General features: G+C 43.7%; 1 protein-coding gene across 2 annotated transcripts in view; it reads right to left on the bottom strand.

The window, feature by feature from the left end:
* The window catches only part of ARHGEF3 (Rho guanine nucleotide exchange factor 3), a 315,292-nt gene that overhangs the window by 190,520 nt on the left and 101,503 nt on the right, over positions 1-23,269 (bottom strand). For both annotated transcript variants that reach the window (XM_080807093.1, XM_080807094.1), the window contains one exon: positions 20,707-20,773. In XM_080807093.1, coding sequence (XP_080663219.1) covers positions 20,707-20,773 — 67 coding nt within the window. The remainder of the gene's footprint in view (positions 1-20,706; positions 20,774-23,269) is intronic.

The raw sequence follows: 23,269 nt of genomic DNA, 5'->3' as shown, positions 1-23,269 counted from the left end.
AAACCCATGGCTCAGAGATGTTAATCAAAGCACCAAAGGGCACACAGCTAGAGTGACCTGCAGGAAGTCTGACCCAAGCCAGCACTCTAAGCTCTTGTCAATTCTGCCAACGTGTGAAGCATGAAAAGGGTGCACCAGAGTCCCTTTGCAGGAAGAGGGGGTAACTGATGTGTGCATGGGAATCGCCCTTTTAGAAGGGTGTGTATTTGCTTGTCCCAGATCCCTGCCCTTATGGCACCTGGTAGACCATGGATCTCCCCCTTGGTCAACAGCTCCTATGTGCCAGGCACCGCGATGAGTGTCCATTCCATCATCACCATCTCATCACCAGGGCAACCATCCCTGAGGCCAAGACTGGAGGGCACTGAGGCTCAGAGAGGTTGAGTTCCCAGCCCATGGGTCACAGTTTGTTCATGGTGGCACCCCAACACACATCTGGGTCTGTCCTACACCCACTCAGACTTGGGGATGGGCCCTTAAATGTCCCTCAAGCGCCCCCTCCCCTTCATTACCTCCCACTCGAAAAGCACAAAGCTGCTTATTCTGTACCAAGATAATGACCACAGGGGCCGAGCAGGGCCAAGGCACAAACTATAATTACCGCAGACAACGATTTGCATTCCGAATCTGAAATGTGCTCAGGGCCTCACTTGAGACCTGTAATCAGCTTAGCCTCTGCCCAAATCTCTCTCGTCATGAAGGCATACTTGATGCACTGGGACACGGTGGGGTTTGGAGAATATGCCTCTTCCCCCAGCGACTGCCACCTGAGGAAAAACCATGCCGTGAAGTGGCCAGGGTTGAGTGGGATTTAAACCCCAGAGAGGTCACATTCCTCCACTGCAGAACAAAGCAAACAGCAGCCAGGACAGCGGACAGGCAGGGCAAGGCCGGTAAATAATTAAAGGCAGGAAATGCATTACATAACGCATGGGCCTTAGTGCCCAGAGGTGGAAGGGACCCCTCTCCTCTTTATCACAGACTGCTGTCTTGTCCACGAGTCACATGTCCAGGTGTGGTGACTCTGCTCCCCAGGACGACACAGGACACCTACTAGATCAGCAAAAGGCACATTATGAGAAAGGGAAAAAAAAAAAAAATACAGTATCTGCATTAGAAAAAGAGTTCCAGGAAGACCTTTCCATGCTATGATGTGGGTACTCCCAGGTGTGGAAGGAGGGTATAGCAAGGCAAGTGGTGATACCAGAATTTTCAACCCTGCCTCTGGCCTCTTTTTACTATGTCTGAATCAAAGAAGGATTTGTACTAAGTGGCTAGAGTCCCAGGGACGGGTTCACTGGAATTCACTGTGGCTCTACTTTCTGTTAGTAGAAACAGAGGACAAGGGGCACCTGGGTGGCTCAGTGTGTTAAAGCCTCTGCCTTCAGCTCAGGTTGTGATCCCAGGGTCCTGGGATTGAGCCCCACATAGGGCTCTCTGCTCAGCAGGGAGTCTGTTTCCCCCTCTCTCTCTCTGCCTGCCTTTCTGCCTACTTGTGATCTCTGTCAAATAAATAAATAAAATCTTAAAAAAAAAAAAAAAGAAAGAAAGAAACAGAGGACAAACTGCATGTCAATTTCCATCACCCTGAATCCTGACCAAAGACGTTCACAGGAAACCTCTACTGCAGCTGATGGTATCTGCAAGCTGAATGTAGACTGCCCTAGGAATCAAAGCATTTCTCAGACCTCAGCCACACATCAGCTGAGGATCTTGATAAAATGCAGATTCTGAGGTCTGGGGTGGGGCCTGGGAGTCTGCATTTCTGTTGCGCTCCCAGGTGCTATTGCTGCTACTGCCGCTTTGAGAACCTTTGCTAGGAGACACTGGCTGCAGAAGACCAAAAAAAAAAAAAAATTCATACTTCCTGTGTTTCTATAGTCATGGTGCCTAGAGATGATTTCACCCTAAGAGCAAAGAAGTAAACTCAAGTCCTAGATATCGTTAAAGTTCTTGTCTCCAAGTTATCTCATTGGTGGGGAACAGGATGACTGTTCCTGAAGGAAAACTTTGTTTAGATGCTATTAACTAAGGAAAATCCATCAGATCTTCCCTTGGCTGACGTTTCTGAAATAGCACTGGATCCTCTGAGGTGCAAAGGACCTGAGGCATCAAAGGACAACATAGCTGAGCATCTTGCCTTGCCAGTGTTCTCATTCACGGATGCCAGTTCCCCATTCGGCAGTGTGGCTGGCCAGCCCACGGCAGGTGAAGTCATGTTCTAGAAACCGGGTAATCTGCTAACCCAGCCTATCAGTTGTGGCTGGGGGCACCTCAGCCACTTAAGCATGGTGTCAACAGTCACAGACTGCAATTTCCCAACCAGACAGGCCCCTTAATAGAATCATTCAACTAATCCGATGCATTTTTTAAAAAACTGGCTGGAGCTGGCTGCCCTGTCCCATTATGCAAACAGTACACAATGAATTGCTGATAGCATCTCCTCACCGTTGCCAACATAAACCCCGCCAGGGGCAGCAGAAATAAGCCCGGTGACTGTAAGCAACAATAGTTGCATGAGTTTGTTTAAACACAACCAACCACAGGTAAAAATGTTTTTATCTCCTCCTATGGCCTAGCCAGAGACTTCTGAGATTGAATTCTTGTAGAAATAAAACCAGGATCAGGGGTAAGAAACAGAAGGCAGCTGAGGGGAGAATGCCAACTTCCTGCTTCTTCCAGAAACACACATGGAGATATCAGTTTTCAGAATAAGCAACTAGAACTCATAAAACCAAATTGATTGACTTACAGTGTCTGTTTACTGCCTCACTGTAGGGATCTTCTTTCCTGTTCTTGTCTACGTGTACACTCTCATGCGCTTTTTGACATTTGTCCTTTGATTTGGGTAGTGGAACTATTTCTTAATATATTAAAGAAGTCTGATACCACCAAATAACATAAAATTACACATAAGAGATACAATAGGCAATATTAGCCTTTAAACCAAAGCTCTAAAAGAGCACAATAAAATGCAAGTGGACGAGGAAGGGAAATGAGCATTTATTAAAGGAGAGGGATCATGTTCAAGTAGGAGGCACGGTCAATGGAGGGAATTTGGTGAACCACGTCAGGATGACTCATGAAACAAGATGGAGAAGTCACTTCCTGAGCAAAAGGGGTATCAGGACAAAAGGAAGAGTGAACTGAGGACAAGGGTTTTAATGGCACATATGTAGGGCCTCTTAGTCATTCTGGATAATGAGATGAGCACATTTTAAAAAGAAGGAAAAAAAACATGACATGAAGACCATAAGAATAAGCAGCAGGTTTTATTATGTTTCAAGAACAGCAAAATCTTGGCCGTTCGTACCAATAATACAGACTTGAAAGGACTATTTCAGTCTAAGGCTCAAGTTGTTCCCTTCCTTGAGATGTTTTAGAATTTGGTGATAAATGTATTAATGCACAGCAAAGGTTTGGCCCAAGAAAAACATGTTTGATTTTAATTGCACAAGCTGTAAGACAGGAAACATACCTTGGGGTGAAGGGTATTTTTAAAAAGCCAGTACCTTTTTGACCCCCAAATTACTAAGCCAACTTTGCAATCTGTAGCCCTCTGAGTTTCAAAAATAATCGAAACCAAAGGTGAAGAATGCACAGGCTACCATGTTAAGCATTTTTCTCTAATTTTCCGGAAGTGGCATTCTAAAGTATTCCCCCCTAGCCATCATCCAGAACCCTTCAAAATAATGTACCCCAACTTAGTAAGATGCAATTGAGTCACCTATTAATTCTTTGGAATATTAACTCTTTGGGGGATGATTTCTTTCTTGGCTGAGTACACAATGTTCATTCTTATTAAGGTGCTTTCCTCCCCTCTCAAATATCCAAGTAAGATTTATGGATTTGTTGTTGACATTAGAAAAGGAAGACAAAATTCCTCCAAGTTCACCTTCGTCCAGTTCTCACATTTGAAACTCCTCCATAAACAGATGCCTTATTTTAAAATTCCATCTTAAGTAACCACGGGATTTGGGCCAATTCATTGAATTCCTGACTTAGATTTATTCCTCTTGCCTGTTGGGATGATTTTTATTCTTAAACCTAAAACCTAAAACTCCACTTCAAAATTACAGTTCAAATAGCTGTCTTCTCCCCTCAATTTTTCTTCTCAATTATGAAAATGATGTACGCATACACACACCCTGTAGAAACTTGGAAAAGCCAAAATAAAACAAAGAAAAAATGTCACTTCAAGCTCACATACTGGGAGGAAATCATTATTAATATTTTGGCATGTTTAATTTTTTTAATAGCAGGATCATTATTGTATATACAATTTTATTTCCTGCTTTTGAAAACATAAGAAACATTTTCACTGACTCACACTCTTCCACAACATCCCCTTATGGCTGCATAATACACGCTCTTATGAATAAAACACGATTCATACTAACCCCAAATTACTGGACATTTAGACTTTTCCACTTTTTTATGTCATTACAGTGATCGCTGCACTAAATACTTTTGTGCATCAATTTTAATCCATGTGTTTGGTGATGCCTAGAAGCGGAATTATTGGGCCAATGGCCATAAATATGTTTATGTTTCTTGACACGAACAGCTTTCCAGAAAGATGATCAAGTAACAATGCCCCTGAACACCTGTGAGGGCATCTGTCCTACTTCACCTTCACTAGCATTCCAAATGACCACTTTCAAAAAAGCTGATTAAATCTGCAGGTGAAAAGCAATATTTTGAAAAATTTCCAATCCTCAGACTGACCTGCTGAGGTCAGTGATTTTGAATGTTCTCTCAATATCAAAATTATCTTCTTTCATCCTTCAAAACAAGGTGCTCATTTTCCCCACATATAAAAATGCAATCGAAACCACAAGCATGAGAAGAATGTAGACATTTGTTGGATATTTTCACTGGGCAACTAAGGTACCGTGGTTAAGGAGCCAAGAACAGCCAGTTGGATGTACCAGTCTGTGACAGGACAGAGAGACAGCCCGTGTAGAGAGATGCTCGCAAAATAAATTCAGAATTAAATCCACTGCCAAACTTCACATGATACGTAAGATTTGGATTACTGCAAGTCAGTACCTATCAGAACAAATACAGTAGAATGTTCAACAATATATGCAGACCACATCTGAAACTTGTTCAATAGCTTTTTGTGTAAGAAATTTTCTTTCCTCCCTCTAAATCAGTGCAAATTCCCGTATACATCAAGTATGTCTTTTGTTTGTTTGTTTGTTTAATAGCACAGCACATGTGAAGAACACATGGCCCAGACTCAGTCTCCCACAACCCAGGGCCTGAGATGATCACTCTATAACTTGGAAAAATAGTAGATAAATGGAAAGTTTTTCTACTATCTCAGAAATGTTTTGGTATATTTTCCCACATTTTCTTTCCGGGGAATTGGCCCCACTTTCCCCACAGTTTCTGTTGAGTGAACAAAAGATAACAGTGGTAGCAGAGGGGGGAAAAATTTTTATTAAATACCTGGTATGGGGACGCCTGGGTGGCTCAGTCAGTTAAGCTGCTGCCTTTGGCTCAGGTCATGATCCCAGAGTCCTGGGATCGAGTCCCATATCGGGCTCCTTGCTCAGCGGGGAGCCTGCTTCTCTCTCCGCCTCTACCTGCTTATGCATGCTCTCTCTCTCTGACAAATAAATAAATAAAATCTTAAGAAAAAATTTTTAAAAATTAAATAAATACTTGCTATGAATTATTTCATTTACTCCTTCCCAGAACCCCATGAGCTAGATATATTTTCAGGTGAGGACTCGGAGTCTCAGTGAAGTTCATCCCTTGCCCAAACTGGTGAGCAGCAGATGCGCTGACCCTGACTTTCCAGCCACACAGGACTGGACCAAGGAAGAAGGAAGCCCTTCTAAGAACTGGCCAGCAGCCTGCCCACCACTTGGAAGGCCCAGCCAGAGAAAGATGAGCTGATATGATCAGAGTTTTCTTAGGGAGTTGGGGATGGGGCACCTGAGACCACCCAGCGGGCTGTAGGAGAGCAAACTGCTGAAAGATCCCAGCCAAGTTGAGTCAGACCAGCCCAAGGTGTCCCATGCATGGAGAAGATGCTGGGAGCAGGACCTATGCATCAGAAGGGAAAGGTAGAGAAAGGAAGAATGAAACCGACCAGAGAAATCCCGGGTTCCTGCAATTGTATATTCTCTCATTAAACAGCTTTTTTCTTGAGGTAGTAGAACAAGCACCTGGGTTTTGTGGAGGGTTTTTTTGGGGGGGAGGGGGTGTTGGTTTTTGTTTTTTGTTTTGTTTTTTTTTTTAAAGATTTTATTTATTTATTTGACAGACAGAGATCACAAGTAGGCAGCGAGGCAGGCAGAGAGAGAGGAGGAAGCAGGCTCCCTGCTGAGCAGAGAGCCCGACGCGGGGCTCGATCCCAGGAACCTGAGATCATGACCTGAGCCGAAAGCAGAGGCTTTAACCCACTGAGCCACCCAGGCGCCCCTGGTTTTTGTTTTTTTGTTTTCTGTCTAAAATATCTACCAAGGACAAAGTCGTGGTTACCAAAGGGGAGGTGGGTAGGTGAAATGGGCAAAGGGGATTAAGAGTACACTTTTTGTGGGTGCCTGGGTGGCTCAGTGGGTTAAGCCTCTGCCTTCAGCTCAGGTCATGATCTCAGGGTTCTGGGATCGAGTCCCACATCGAGCTCTCTGCTCAGCAGGGAGCCTGCTTCCCCTCTCTCTCTGCCTGTCTCTCTGCCTACTTGTGATCTCTCTCTCTGTCAAATAAATAAATAAAATCTTTAAAAAAAAAGAGAGAGTACACTTTTCGTGATGTATGGAAAGGCTGAATCACTAGATTGTACGCCTGAAGCTAATGTAACACTGTATGTTAGCTATACTGCAATGAAATTTTTTTTTTAAATTAAAGAAAGGTAGGGGCGCCTGAGTGGCTCAGTGGGTTAAAGCCTCTGCCTTCAGCTCGGGTCATGATCTCAGGGTCCTGGGATCGAGCCCCACATCGGGCTCTCTGCTGGGCAGGGAGTCTGCTTCCTCCTCTCTCTCTATGCCTGCCTCTCTGCCTACTTGTGATCTCTGTCTGTCAAATAAATAAATAAAATCTTTAAAAAAAAAATAAAAAAAAATTAAAGAAAGGTAGATTGACAACAAAAAATTAATTAATTAATTAAAAATAACCATCAAAGAATCTACAGTAGAGTTTCTCCTCACTCAGAGCTGGGGCTTGCATCGGCATCTACCCTGTCCAGCATGTCAGCATAACAACCAACCTACCGCTGTGTGCCTCTAAACGTGCCCCTGAATGCCAAGAAGCTGGCATCCCTCGGGATGTTTTCCTGCCCAAAAGTGTGTAACCTGAAACAAACCAAGCCTTTAGACTTATCACCTTATAAATATAAAAGACAGAGGAATAAGTTAAATGACATCCTAAGGAAGCAACCAGATAAATTTAAATGTGAGACATATCCCATAAGCAACTGGGCTGGTCTCTTCAAAAAGTCAACTGTCATTTTAAACAGGAGGGATTGTGATGAGGGAAGTATTTGAGAATAAAAAAGACTAAAAAAAGTAGTAATGAAATAAAATCATCATTCTCAATTAGATTTTTAAAAATCCAAACAGAAGTAATGCATGGCTTTTGAATGGTTTTGGGGGGGAACCAATTATAAAAGACAATTGCAGAAATATGAATATGGAATGAGTCTTAGGAAACATTGGGGAATTTTTAGTAATTCTCATAGGTTTGGTAATGATGTTTACTGTAATGTAGGAAACCCTTATTGTTAGGACACATATACTGAAGTATTTAGAAGTGAAGGGTAATGGTATCTGCAATTGAAATGGCTTAGTAAAATAAGTCCAGACTGCATAAACAGCTACAGATAGATACATACATCAACGGATACATAAATAGATACACAGAGCAAAATATCAGTGATTGTTGATTCCAGCTAGCGGGTGTTCATTGCTGTCATATTTCAACTTTCCATATGTTTGACATTTTTCATAATAAAAGTTGAAAAAATAACACAAGAATAAAAATAATAATCATGGAAACTCCTTAGGAGGGCACCAGGTAAAGTCTGACATGCCTTCTCTCTATAAACCATACTCATCAGTTCCTACCCCACCGCTAGAACAAATACTGCACACAGATCTTCAGTTTCTCCCCTGATAACTGTTGCTTGATTTTAGGAAGATGCTACACAAAAAGCCCACATCAAGACCTAGAATTACCATCTCCCCACTGGGACTGACAAACAGCACAGCAAGTTCACCAACCCATCTAACACTGAGTTGTAAGTTCTCTCCCTACCCCCCTTTTTAATGAACAGGTTTAGTTGAACCTGTGTTAATAAAATCCATTTCCCTGATACCACTCCATGGCACCTTTTACAAATCAGAGCTATGATTTTAAACAAATCCTGTCTGTCTCTAAAAAAGTAATCAGCCTCATTCCTCCTTTTTTCCTAAATGGGATCTTAGGTCAAATCAGCCCTGAAGATACAAAAACACATCGTGTATTAGCAGCGTTCTGCACAGAACATTTCCTCCTCCCTCACTGTGCATTAACCAGGTCAGGGCACTGGTGGTCCACACGTTGCCACTGCGGCATCTAAGCCAGCTGGTTTCATTACCAGCACCTTGTAGAAGCAGCAGTAATGATCATGCACGAAAAGGCTGATCCAGGAGTTATATTCATTGAGATTTTCAGAGTTGAATGGCAGAAGGAGAGAGCCTGCGTAAAGGAAGACAAGTATCTGGTGCCCGAAAACCAAGTAAGAGAAGAATTTTCATCATCAGGCTTATGTAGGGCAGCACACCTAGAAATGGGCCTTATGTAATCAAGAGGGAATAAGCAACAGTTTTAGAAAATATTTATTTCAATTACTGAAGAGGAGAAGGTTTTTAAGACTTATTCATCTTCAAAAACAGAAATAGTTAAGTATAAATAAGTGGTTAGTAAGTAGAACATGTATATGGCCAACATAGATGGGAGAGGGTTCAGGGAACAAAAGAACCTAATATTCATAAAGCAGCTGGTTACTAAGTGTTTGTGTTGCATGGTGAGGAGGTGAGGTGAGACTGGAGAGGTACTAAATATACACAGGCACTAAATACATCTGAGCACTTAACATATAGAAGACCTTACTTTGGCTACCCCATTGGAGATATCCATTCTGGCTCTATGTGTGAACTTCAGCACTGCATCATCATCATCAGTCACATCATCCATGAGGAAGCCCAAGGCAGTATGTAAAGAGAAAGGACACATCGGCATCGTGGACGCCACAATCCAGAGGGGATCTTTCCATCCGGCCTGCATTCTCTCTGCAGTGTGTTAATCTCCTCCAGCTTTTACCCCCCTGCTTTTCATTGTGTGTTGGTTTAACAGACAGTGTGGTTTGAGCACTTGAAAGGGGGATGAGGGGGTACCCAGAGTCACAGTGAGCTAAACCAAATTCAATCCATCGAATAGTCCACTGACTGTGAAGAGGAAGAAGTCGATAGGAGAGAAGGAAAGTCAGTGACAAAACCTTTTCCAACCACCTCCCATGCAAAAGGCTTTAATTCCTACCCCCAGCTTTTCACGTGGGCAGGAAATAGAAAATATAATGTAACAGGGAGGGGAAAAGGAAAATGGAGGGGGAAGTTTCAGCTTCAGAAAAGGGATTTTCCAAATAGGTGTATCCCCTTGGTTCTCAACATTACCATCCCCTCCCACATCTGCAAATAGCATCAGGGCCTTTTGAAGGTGACAAGAACATTGCCCTGTTACAGTTTGTGTAACGAAAGCTAAATCTGATTAAAATGAAAAATTAAAAAATAAAAATAAGTTAAATGAAAAATAAAAAGTTCCATGAGAAGTCACAAATTTGGCAAACTACAAAGCAACACGCGACTGATACTTGGGCTATTTTCTATTTAAAACCCAAGATCAAGCTCCAAGAGTTTCCAATATTATAGAAACAGCCTTGAGCCATTTCAGAATGCAGTTTTCCAGGATCTGCTATTATTTCAATTAATCCAGAAGACAATTATGTCTTGTGTCTTACCGGCAGTCTATTCTTGCCCCCAGGTTAGATCTTCATGGTTGAAACAAAACAACGTAACTAAAAGGACCACTTCGAACCAAACATGAAAGAAGAGGAGTTTGTTTTGTCCACCTGAGAGCCAGACCCTGAGAATCAGGATGACTATCCTTTATTGTGGGAGGGGAAGAAGACTTCTGTAGACAAGAATTGTTAGTATCTGCTTAGTGCCTCTCCCCTTCTTCTGGAAACTGCCTCCTTCTTCTCCACATCACTATAGTTAACATAGGAGCCAACACAGTGGTACAGCAAGACTCTACTTCCGGGGCCACTGCTGACTGGTCCAGGAATATCCACCTGACCTAAGCTGGACCAATCAAAATCCCTCCCTAGTCATCTTGGTTTGGAGAGCAAAGAGGCTGCTCTGTGCATGTGGTTGCATTTCCACAGCAGAGAGAAATGGAAGAAGTCAGTCTGCAGAGAAAATGCGGCAAATAATAGAAGAATCCAAAATCCTCCACGGTTCCTAGTGCCCAGTTCCAGTGGCTTCTAAGGCCCCACTTCATTCCACAAAATAGTCCCCCAGACCTCTGTAATTTTTTTTAAAGATTTTGTTTATTTATTTGTTTATTTACTGAATTTTTTGTTAGAGGGAGAGAGAACAGGCAGGGGGAGCAGCAGGCAGAGGGAGAAGCAGGCTTCCCGCTGAGCAGGGAGCCCGATGAAGGACTTGATCCCAGGACCCCGGGATCATGACCTAAGCCGGAGGCAGATGCTTAACCGATTGAGCCACCCAGGCATCCCCAGACCTCTGTGATTTTTAAAACTTTTCTTGTTTAAGCCAAATTGAGTTGTTTCTGTCACCTGCAACTAAGATTTCTTAACCCAGAAAAATAAAGTCAAAATTATCTTTACCCTGCGTAATTCTGGAACACAAAAGGGAATGATCGAATAATGACCTAAAATAAAGGCATCTATAAATTCTGCCTCCAAAGTTCAGAATTTGTACTACTGTCATAAAAGCCACTATGTCCCCATAGACCTCACATGTGACCAAAAAAAGAAACTGCTTTTGAATCTAAAACTGAGCTTCAGTGTGCCTGACATATCGTTGGTGTCAGCAGACGGAAGATGACAGGGGCTTATCCTCACAGGTGTCAGCAGCTGCTGGCTGGCTGGCTTCTCTGCTGCCTGAAGGGAAATGAGGCAAGAGGGCCCAGCGGAAACCAGAGACAGTCAATTTTTCCTTTCGAGGGGGCACCTCACACGGAAAAGGCATCTCTGAAACACACGTATTTAGGAAACAGTCATTTCAGGTGTAAGAGAACTCTAGTTACAAGGAGCTAGTATTTTCTGCACACTTAACCAGATGGAAGCATTATTCAGATCACATTACACCCATTATAACTAAGTCTCAAGTTTTGAGAAATGGCATTACTGTCCCCATTCTGCTGATAAGGACTTGACGCTCTGAAACCTGCCTTGTCTTGAGTTTCCAACTGGCATTGCACCTTCAAAGCAAGTGCCTTTTCACAACATAAGCCTTTGTTGTGACGGCCAAGGATGGTCCACCAAACTCAGAGTTCACCCTGTGAGTGCACTGAGACAGCCTTGAGCCTATTCGGGGTGGGGGTGGGGGAGGGGAGGAGGATGGTTAGACAGGGGGTCTAGGTCAGGGGGTCTACTGCCCAGCGGGGTAGGTGCCTGCCTCTTCTATGCACCCAGATTCGATCAGCCCCCAGATGTTCTGCCAGAACACATGTTCAGTGATGCACCCTGATGTTCTCTAAGCGCCAGAAGCTTTTTTTTTTTTTTTTAGATTTTATTTATTTATTTGACAGACAGAGATCACAAGTAGGCAGAGAGGCAGGCAGAGAGAGAGGGGGAAGCAGGCTCCCCGCCGAGCAGAGAGCCCGATGCGGGGCTCGATCCCAGAACCCTGGGACCATGACCTGAGCCGAAGGCAGAGGCTTTAACCCACTGAGCCACCCAAGCGCCCCACACCAGAAGCTTTTAAAATAAGCCTCTTCTTGCTTGTGGAAGGAGTTTGTGTTTAATTATTTTAAGTTTTGTTGTTTTTGCTAATTATAAAAGCAATATATGCCCTCTCTCAAAAACTCAGACATTGCCAAAAACGGAACTACCATAGCAACAGTTCCCCGGTACCATCCCAGGTTGTCAGTCAATAGTGATATTCCTTCAGACTTTTTTTTGGTGTAATAATATGTTCTCTTCCTATACGGGGCAATTTTGTTTTTGTTAGTTTTGCTTTTCTTTGCTTACTGGTTTAATCCTAAACATATAGTTTTACACTATGCTCTTCTACATTACTCATACTTTCAACCATCACATGGCTGAGAGCACAGGCTGCCTGGGTTCAAAAGCTGGGTCCACCACTTTATTGCTGTGCAAACTTGGAGATGGGTAATTAAAATTCTGGGCCTCAGTTTGCCCATCCAGAAACTGAGTATAATAACAGTATCTATCTAATAGGGCTGTTGGAGGTGGGATGACTTGTAAAGCACTAAGAACAGTAGCTAACAAATTACAAGAGCTAAATAAATGAAATACATTATTATAGTATTGTTTTTATTTATTTTGTCATTTTGAAATATTTCTATTTTATTTATTTTTTAAAAGATTTATATTTATTTGAGAGATAGAGAGAGAAAGAGCAGGGGAAGGGGAGCACAGGGAAAGAGGAACTTCAGAGTGAAGTCCAAGCAGACTTGACACTGAGTGCAGAGGCCAATGTGGGGCTTGATCTCACACCCTGAGATCAGGATACGAGCTGAAACCAAAAGTTGGATGCTTAACCGACTGTGCCACCCAAGCACTCTTAAAAATATTTTTAAAGTATGAGTTACAATGAGCAACTTGACTTTGTTTACTGGTCACATGTATTTTCTCTTCTGTGCTATTTATTTATACCCTTCAACTACTTTCCTACTGGGTTTTCAAATTTGTGTTATTGTTTTGTAAGAGTCCTCTGTATATTAGGGAGGTTAGTAATTTCATACTGAGGAGAAGTTCCCAAAGGTGCAAGCAAGGAACATGGGCTTTGGAATGAGGCGAGCTGAGGTCAGAATCTGTCCGGTGACCCTGAGCAACCTGCTCCACTTTTAAACCTCTGCCAAGTGGACAGAATTCTAGCAGGGCCCCCCAAACCCCCAGCCCCTATTGTACACATGTATAATCTTCTCTCCTGACTGCAGGCAAAACCAGAGAATGTGAGGAGGTAACACCCCTATGATTACATTACAAATCACTGACTTTTAGATCAAAAGGAAGATGATCTGGGTGGTGATCTAATCTGGTGACTCCTTAAAAGGATCCGGGCTCTTTCTCAAATCAGAGACGGGAAGCATAAGCGATATTTGATGTGACGCAGAGTCTCCATGGACGGCTTTAAAGATGGAGGATGCCACCGGGCAAGGACCTGAGAGGGACCTCTAGGAGTTAAGAGCCACCCCTGGCTGACAATTTGCAAAGAAATGGGGATGTCAGTCCTAAAACCGCAAGAAACTGAATTCCCCCCCAAGAACTTGAATAAGCTTAGAAGAGGCTTCTGTGACTCAGGTGAGACTCCATTCCCGCCGACACCTGCATTCCAGTCTTGTGAGACCCTGAGCAGAGAAGCCAGCACACCGTGCCCAGACTTCCGACCTACAGGACCGGGACCTAATGAACAGCTGGGGTTTCAAGCTGCTAAATTTGCAGTAATTTGGTGCACAGTGATCGAAAACTAACACACTCTACTTCCTCATCTGTGAAATGAGGATGAGGCTCTCGGGATTGTTCTGGGAAGTAATATATGCATAAAGCACTCCACACAGTGCGGGGTGTGACCTACGTGAATGCCAGGGGCTAGTTACCTGGGAGGAACGGAACTGTTATAATGGCATTCATCATGACAGATACAAAACTGGGTAACAAATTATCTTTTTCATTAAAAAAAAAAAAAAAGGAGGGAAGATCAAACCTTTCAAAAAATGAGGTCCAAAGGAGTAGAAGGGAACTAAAAGAGATTCTGGGTGATGAAGTTTACCATAGCATACTCACTCATTCCTAAGATTTTAAAAAAGATCTTCATGTCTAACTTCCTTTAAAGAAAAGTCCATGTCACCAGCCTTGTTTTTTTTTTTCTTAATTTTTTTATTTCTTTTCAGCGTAACAGTATTCATTGTTTTTTCACCACACCCAGTGCTCCATGCAATCCGTGCCCTCCCTAATACCCACCACCTGGTTCCCCCAACCTCCCATCCCCCACCCCTTCAAAACCCTCAGGTTGTTTTCAGAGTCCATAGTCTCTCATGGTTCACCTCCCCTTCCAGTTTCCCTCAACTTCCTTCTCCTCTCCATCTCCCCATGTCCTCCATGTTATTTGTTATGCTCCACAAATAAGTGAAACCATATGATAATTGACTCTCTCTGCTTGACTTATTTCACTCAGCATAATCTCTTCCAGTTCTGTCCATGTTGCTACAAAAGTTGGGTATTCGTCCTTTCTGATGGAGGCATAATACTCCATAGTGTATATGGACCACATCTTCCTTATCCATTCGTCTGTTGAAGGGCATCTTGGTTCCTTCCACAGTTTGGCGACCGTGGCCATTGCTGCTATAAACATTGGGGTACAGATGGCCCTTCTTTTCACTACATCTGTATCTTTGGGGTAAATACCCAGTAGTGCAATTGCAGGGTCATAGGGAAGCTCTATTTTTAATTTCTTGAGGAATCTCCACACGGTTCTCCAAAGTGGCTGCACCAACTTGCATTCCCACCAACAGTGTAAGAGGGTTCCCCTTTCTCCACATCCTCTCCAACACACGTTGTTTCCTGTCTTGCTAATTTTGGCCATTCTCACTGGTGTAAGGTGGTATCTCAATGTGGTTTTAATTTGAATCTCCCTGATGGCTAGTGATGATGAACATTTCTTCATGTGTCTGATAGCCATTTGTATGTCTGCATTGGAGAAGTGTCTGTTCATGTCTTCTGCCCATTTTTTGATATGATTGTCTGTTTTGTGTGTGTTGAGTTTGAGGAGTTCTTTATAGATCCTGGATATCAACCTTTTGTCTGTACTGTCATTTGCAAATATCTTCTCCCATTCCGTGGGTTGCCTCTTTGTTTTGTTGACTGTTTCCTTTGCTGTGCAGAAGCTTTTGATCTTGATGAAGTCCCAAAAGTTCATTTTCGTTTTTGTTTCCTTTGCCTTTGGAGACATATCTTGAAAGAAGTTGCTGTGGCTGATATCAAAGAGGTTACTGCCTATGTTCTCCTCTAGGATTCTGATGGATTCCTGTCTCACGTTGAGGTCTTTTATCCATTTCGAGTTTATCTTTGTGTACAGTGTAAGAGAATGGTCGAGTTTCATTCTTCTACATATAGCTGTCCAGTTTTCCCAACACCATTTATTGAAGAGACTGTCTTTTTTCCACTGTATATTTTTTCCTGTTTTGTCGAAGATTATTTGACCATAGAGTTGAGGGTCCATATCTGGGCTCTCTACTCTGTTCCACTGGTCTATGTGTCTGTTTTTATGCCAGTACCATGCTGTCTTGGTGATCACAGCTTTGTAGTAAAGCTTGAAATCAGGTAACGTGATGCCGCCAGTTTTATTTTTGTTTTTCAACATTTCCTTAGCGATTTGGGGTCTCTTCTGATTCCATACAAATTTTAGGATTATTTGCTCCAGCTCACCAGCCTTGTTTAAAGAGGCAATATGTGGGATGCCTGGGTGGTTCAGTCGGTTAAGTGTCTGTCTGCCTTCAGCTCAGGTCATGATCCTGGGGTCCTGGGATCAAGCTCTGGGTGGACTCCCTGCTCAGCAGGGACCCTGCTTCTCCCTCTCCCTCTGCCCCTCCCCCCGCTTATGCTCGCTCTTTCTCTCTCTCTCAAATAAATAAATAAAATCTTTTTAAAAATAAATCATGAGGCAATAGCTCTAATGGCCTGGGGACAGACAGTCCTGGGTTCAAATGCTGGCTCTGTCACTTACCATGGCTGTGATTTTAGGCAAGCCAGCACATGTGGGGCTCCATTTCCTCACCCTTGACATGGAAATAAATACATCTACCATGCAGGACTACCATGGCCTTGCCCGGAGCTGATGTTCAGTAAGTGAAGGTAAATATACCTAGTGAGGCTACAAGAGAGAGAACGCTGTGCCCCCTTCACTGCAGGATGGACAGTGAGGCTGCAATAAACACTGGCCTGGCCGTACAGGTATTGAGTCTTAGAGACTGTCACTCTACTAAGTTGTGAATTTTAGGACATTCCAGGGTGACCTTCAGGAAACATTCAGTGACACTGAGGTTTGGGGACTTGCTTCCAAACACAGCACCTGGGATGCATCAAGGCAGTGTGGAGCAGGCACAGCACCCACCGTCTGAAAACCAGGTTGTAGCTCTGACCTCTTGGGAAAGACCAGGAAAGATTTGGTAACAGTACCAAACTCTTCCTTGGAGCCAATGACCCTTCCCTACCTCAAGTGGCTCTTGTGGCGCTGTCCTGACAAAACCCTGTCTGTCTAGCTCCCTCAGAGAGAACACATGACCAAGGCTTGTCTGTCTTCTTGGTGACAGTGATCGGCCAAGGCGTAGCTATGTGACCCAAGCCAGGGCAGTCCGAGTCGTTCACTAGGATTTCATATGTAGACCCTGGAATCAAAAGCTTCTCCTTCCTCTGGGAATGAGCTGTTGTTTCTGGTCATCCTCTCCCTCCAAAAGAGTTCAAATGTAGTATGCAGGATAAGACTAATACCCCAAGAGTAACAAAGCTGAGAGGGAGTATCCCTGGATACTGTTGTACCTGAAGCCTACCCACCTCAGTGTCCCTCAGGCACATGAGCCAATTAATCTCCCTTTCTACTTGAGCTACCTTTAATTGAGCTCCTATTACTTGCAATCAAAAGAGTCCTGACTAATACATTAGGTTTATTTTCCACATCTGGAAATTAAAATGTTGGGGCTATAATGCCCAAAGCTTCAGAGTCTAGAAATTTCTCCCCAAATGGCCTGGGCAAGAGTAAAGACCAGGCACTGAAGAAAGAGACAAGACAAGCAACAGTCATGAAATTTGGTTGCTGTTTAATGGAAATGTCAGTTCTAATACCTAAACGATGCCTTGTAATGGAGGAGTAGGGCTTGCTAAGTATTTCCTAGTTAATTGGTAGGCGATGGTAGGAGATTTGTTCCTAAGATTTCCATACTTCTAGAGTGAGTTTCCTCCCTGAGTCTGTCACTCTTTCTCTCTCACCTAACCGGAGGAGCTGTAGCAAATATTTGCACAAGGAAGGGTGGAAATTCTGAGCTCAGCACTGCCCTGACCAGACGGGGGACCAGATGTGCAGTAAGCACCTGACGGAAGCACTTAGCAACAGTACTTCAGGGTCCCACCTTCTTATAACTGTCATTCTGCTCTGGTTTTACTCACGATGTTCCTACCATAAGTGCCCCCCGCCAACCTCCTCTTGGTTTCTTTCCATGAACGTATGCACAGCACCCATGGGTCTGGTGAGAGATGGGCATGACCTGACCTCTTGTCCAGGAAGGTGGGGGAGTCAGCAGGGTTGGTACCTCCAAGGGCCTCTGTCTGCTTAGACAAGGATAGGAATCAAGAGACGCAACCTGCACTTACTAAGGACAACTCCTATAAAGGGCTAAATCACTTGGTAGGTAGAAAGAATGTCATCCATGGGTCACCAGCTCTTCCTAAACCTCTCCACAGCCAAAAACTGTAGCCCCCCAAAAAAGGAAAACCACAAAGCCTACTCCTAATGCCTTGAGGAGTAATGCAGATCTGCAGTGAATGTTTCTGGTTCCAAGACAAGAAGTCTCCCTCTTGGCTTCTTCTCTAGAGTGATGTGGTTCCTTGTCCTCTCACCTTTTAACATCCATCTTCTCCAACCACCTCTCCCCACGCCACCCCCCAAATCCACCAATGCCCAGAATATAAGTGAACTAACACAGGATCTTTATTTTTTACATGCCAAAGAGGAATAGAATTATGAATGCTTTTATTGGTTTCCTCTGCCACATACATAAATAAGGGACATATACTAGCGCACAGATTCTACAACCTTCCTTTCTCAATAAAGAAGAAAATAAAGCATTCACAGAAAGCATGCCCTGCCCTAGGACAGCATGCACAGCTCAGTCTAACAGGCCTGGGAGTCACATTTCATTACAGAAAACATATTAGCTAGATAATGCCTCAAACGTCCTCATCCTGGCATTCTGAGTTCTTCTTGTTCTTCAGTTCCAATTACCATAATGATGGTTACAAAGCATGGCCTGGCTGGGAGTAAGGGTATTTCCACTTGGTAGGGTTCCCTCCTACTCCCTCTGTGTCAGAGAGGATTATGCTCCAAAAGAGAGATCGGTTTGGCCAATCTGGCAACTGATCAAGCCTCAGACCATCTCCCTCAGGCATATCTTGATGTCAGTTTGTCTAACTTTACCAATAAGTCCCAGGGGCCAGGAGAAATCAAAGCAAGGACAAGGGACCAAAATAAACACGACAGCTGACCTAACCACCTAACAGACTCTATTCACTCCAACAATTTCAACTATTTGGGAGAAAAAAAAAAAAAAAACAACCTTATGAGCTGGCTAAGAATTTGAGGGGAGAAGGAAGCTGAAATGAACAATGCATGAGATTTTGTCCCCTATTTGGTTGCAATTAGCCAGGGACAGTTTGTTTGTTCTTCTGCAATGATTCCCTAATTTCAAAGGTTACCATGCAGGGATGAAGCTATTAAAGGGTCACTTAAGCCAAGGAGGTGCCTAAAGGTTGAGCAGCAATTTCTATAAAACAGAGTTGTGCTCAAAAATTCACAAAACATTTTTGAAGGGAAAACAGTTGGAGGGGTCTTATAGCTATAGGTATGGTAACTAATTGTCCCAGCTTGCCTGGGACTTCCAGTGCTAAAACCAGGACAATGGCTGGCAAACTTGGGTGGCTGGTCACCTTAGATGTACCACAAGAGTTGGCTAGTCACCACTGCTGAAGCAGAAGGACGAGTAGGGTATCTTGAAGGGAGGCCAGAGACAGAGAGAAAATAAATGTCTTCCCAAAAAGGCCCACTTGTTCATAGGAGGTCTAATTTCTCTACAGTTCAAAATTGACAATAAATGTCAACTATTCCAAAGTGTGTACAAACTATCTTGTCAACAAGAATTAATGAGCAATGACTATGGGAAATGCCACCAACGCCATCAACTCACCTTAACATAGTCTCCAAGCGCAGCAACACATCAAAGACTCTGAGAAGTCTTGCAGCGGTGAACATACTTAATTAGGTGCTCTCAGTGTGCCCCAAGTTTATTTGACCACACAAGGTTTTTCCCACCTAATGGTTATGATCATCCAACTGAACACACTCAGAGGAATGGGAATCTTATCCACAAAACCATAAACAGCTTAGGAGACACACGACTTACATTCCATAAGACATACCCATCTATTTAAGAGGTCAACACATTTCTCTTTGTACTCAGTGAAAAGTATATTGTAAATGTAGTGAAAATAGAGCCATGCTCTATATTTATTTTTAATAACACACTTGGGGAAAATGACTAAGATCTACGTAGGAGACTAAAGAGGAACTCAACTAGAAAAAACAGTGCTGAAAAGACCAAAGACGTGAGCTTGAAACACGGTTTCAAGTGGACTTTGTGTCCGATGGATGTGAAAGATTTACTTAATCATTCAACAAATTGATTAAGTATGTAGGTACAAGTTCCAGGGATCCAGCAGTGAGCAAGACAGAATGACAAGGTCTCTACACACTGGATGCTTGGAGCTTCTAATCTTACATTTCCATGGGCACTATCTTATCCCAATAACGAGAAGGAAGTGCAGGGGTCCATAGGAGGTGGCCGAGCTCAGAAGGCTTCCCCACCACAGGCGATGTCAAGGCTTAGACCTAAGGGATGAAGTGGGTGGGCCAGTTGCAGTGTGGACAGGAGTGTGGACAGGATAGGAGTGCAGTGCTGGACAGAAAGGGCTCTGTTTTAGGCAGAAGGAACAATTCAGGCAAAGGCTGGTGGTGAAACAGAGCTCTTAGCATTCTTTACACATGCAACAGTCTTTTTCCTAAGATCAGAGCTAGGATTCATTTTAGCACATGGCAGGGCTTCCATACACTTTATTATTATTATTCTTACTACTGTTAATATTATTATGTTAAGGAAGAAAACTTTGCATCAAGAGGAAATTAGATGTGACTATACAATTCTAAGGGTCTATGGTTTTATGATTGGGAGATTTTTATGATTTCCCCTAAAAATCTGTTTAGAGCTTACAGACTTCTCCTTCTGGAAAACAAAGCTCCCCATGAAGTCGTAAATCTACATATTAACAGATGGTACATTTCCGATTTCTTTTTTCTTCGCTGTGCACTGGGTCCCTCCAGGTTCCCAAGAAAACAGGCACAATGCCTCCCCCTCCTCTACTCTGACTTGGCTTCTTCACCAGATGCTTCCAGGAGCCCTAGACCTACAGGGCAAACGAACATCAGCGGGTGCTTATAATTGAGCCACTTACATTTCCTAACTAAGCCACAACCACTGATACAAAAGTGATTTCTCCAAGTGCCAAAACACAGCTTTTTTGGCAAAGACCAGTTAGTAGAGCCAACCCCAACAGCCCCAGTCTCTAGAGCAGACAGAAAAGGGTATACAGCTGTGGGACCATGCCCGGGGGAAAACACTTACCCCTCTGAAATTCCAGGCTTTAGGGGAGGGGAACATGGGGAAGTTGTTTTGCCGCTGCCGCCTTGGCCTAGAAGAGGAGAAAAGACAAGACAATATGCTCATCACGCATGGGTTCGACACTCAGAGGAAATGGCCGACTTCAAATGTAGTTTCATCAGAAAGAGAGATGCCTGGAGAAATGGCCCAGGCTGATGAGGCAGCTGGCCTTTCCTACAGCCCCACAAGCCTTGGCAGCCAAATGCACCCCGAACTCCTTCCCAGTCCCCCAGCACAAGAGCTCCAGGGTACCTTAGAAACAGTCGAGCGCCCCCTCCTTAAAAAAATCAAATCGAATCTAAAACTCAACCTGGTTCCAATCAAAGGGCCAGATCAAGCTCCCGATCTTGATCTTTATTTCTCACACACAAGCAATTCCCAAACGGACATCATCAGCTGGTGTTTGTTTACAGCTTCAGCTGCGCCTGGAACTCTCCCTGGTGCAAGCCACACCTGAGCTCGACCTTTAGGAGAACGGTCCACAGGACACAGAGCCGCTGCCTTGCCAGCCAGGACTGGTCTTCTCACCGATTAACTTCACCCCATGAGTCGGTATCCTTACAGGTGACAGAGGCAGGCTCTGGTGGGGTCAGTCCCAGACACCACCGGGAAGGAGAGCAGCAGCAGCAGCAGGGCTGGGCAGCTCTAGGCATCCCAGCAACACACTTTACTTCTGTCCCGGAGAGTGAATCCAAGGCTGAAGCTGCCAGCAGACCTCCAGAGACACCTCTTACAATGTTTTTACGGAGTAATAAATTACTCCTCCCAAAAATGTTGTGTCTGTCAATATGGAAACCAAATCTCGTGTTTGCTTAAAGTACCACCTCCCTGAAAAGCATTCCTGAGAATGGTCTGTCTTGGACTTGCCCTGAGGCTTCAGTCACCGATGTGCAAAAAGGCACAGATGTTCCTCTGGTTCACTGACGTACGGAAAAGGGACCAGGTTGTCAGTTTTTCACATGATAGCCACACCTTTCCTTCGACTTCCCTACCATAATCAGCAGTGATGCCAGACAGAAGTGACCACTGCACAGGCTTGAGTCAGCCTCGAGCAAAAATCTTAGCTGGCTCTCCCATACAAAAGCGATAGGGCGCCTGAGTGGCTCAGTGGGTTAAGCCGCTGCCTTCGGCTCAAGTCATGATCTCAGGGTCCTGGGATCGAGTCCTGCATCGGGCTCTCTGCTCAGCAGGGAGCCTGCTTCCCTCTCTCTCTCTGCCTGCCTCTCTGTCTACTGTGATCTCTCTCTGTCAAATAAATAAATAAAATCTTTTTTAAAAAAAAGATAAATAAGCAAAATGCAAGGGGATTATCGTAAGGGCAGCAGCTAACAGGTATTGAGTCCTTAAAACGGTACATGCTAAGACTTTATAGAGTTCATCTCATTGGTTCTCACACCGTGAGCTAGGGTTCGTCATTGCACCCATTTAGTAGATAAGAAAACGGAGACCTAAGGATATTAAGTGCAACTATCAGCACACAGGTGAAATGAGGATTCTGATCTCAGCTGTCTGATCTCAGATCCCACGGTGTTTTACCAGCTGTGTGACCCTGGCCATGAGGCTTCATCTCTTGGGCTTTCACACTGCCTCTGTGCAAAACGGGAGAAATGATACCCAGTACATACATAGTCAACATAGGATGAGGGTTCTAAATCCAGGTCTATCACTGCTAAGTTCTCAAAGACATCAGCACAGAGCCCCTTCCCCTCCTCCCAAATTCTGGCTCCAAGTATGCACGGTCTTCAACCAGGGGCACAGGACTGACACAGGAAAGCTGGGAGAACTCACCAAAAGCTTCGTCTTTATATCCAGCCCCACTTCTGCCTCACCCTCCTCCTCACCCACACGTATGACAGTAAAAACCCAGGCTAATAACACCTCAAGGCACACAGAACACGTAGGTGGTTATTTAAATTTAATACACTTCTCTATTAAGTAACATGTTGGTCTAAGTTCTTCTAAAAAAGCATTTCCCCCTTGAGAGGAAAAAAAAAAAAAACTTAGAATTTAACAAACATCTCCCTGGATACTGTTCCCTCCTCTCCCGGGTTATAATTGGGCTTGGCTTCCCTAATTATTTGATGAGCTTCACTGCTTCCAAAGTAACCACATACAGCAAGCAGAACATTGTGAGTAAACGGGCCCTTGTTTTATATGTTGCGGTCCCCAGAAAATTATGATCACAATAATTAACAGCGATTAAGTTACATGATGAGCCTGGGACTGTGCTAAACACTCTGCCTACAGAATTTAAGTCTCACAGTAGGATGGGTTGTTATGTTACAGAATATTGCTAGTACAAAGGTACAGGTAGTTAAAATGGTGCTACATAATATTTTATATATGTATAAATAGATACATACAAATTTATAATACATAATACATTAGAATGGCAACATTTTTTAAATGCTTTTATTTATTTAGTTATTTATTTAAAGTAAGTGTTATGCCCAGTGTGGGGCTTGACCTCAAGATCAAGAGTCACAGGCTCTACCAACAGAGCCAGTCATGTGCCCCGGCATTTGAT

Source organism: Martes martes (assembly GCF_963455335.1).
Source record: "Martes martes genome assembly, chromosome: 1".
In the NCBI taxonomy this organism is placed as follows: domain Eukaryota; kingdom Metazoa; phylum Chordata; class Mammalia; order Carnivora; family Mustelidae; genus Martes; species Martes martes.
The sequence above is the reverse complement of the archived record's forward strand: the minus strand, read 5'-3'. Positions and strand labels throughout refer to the sequence as shown.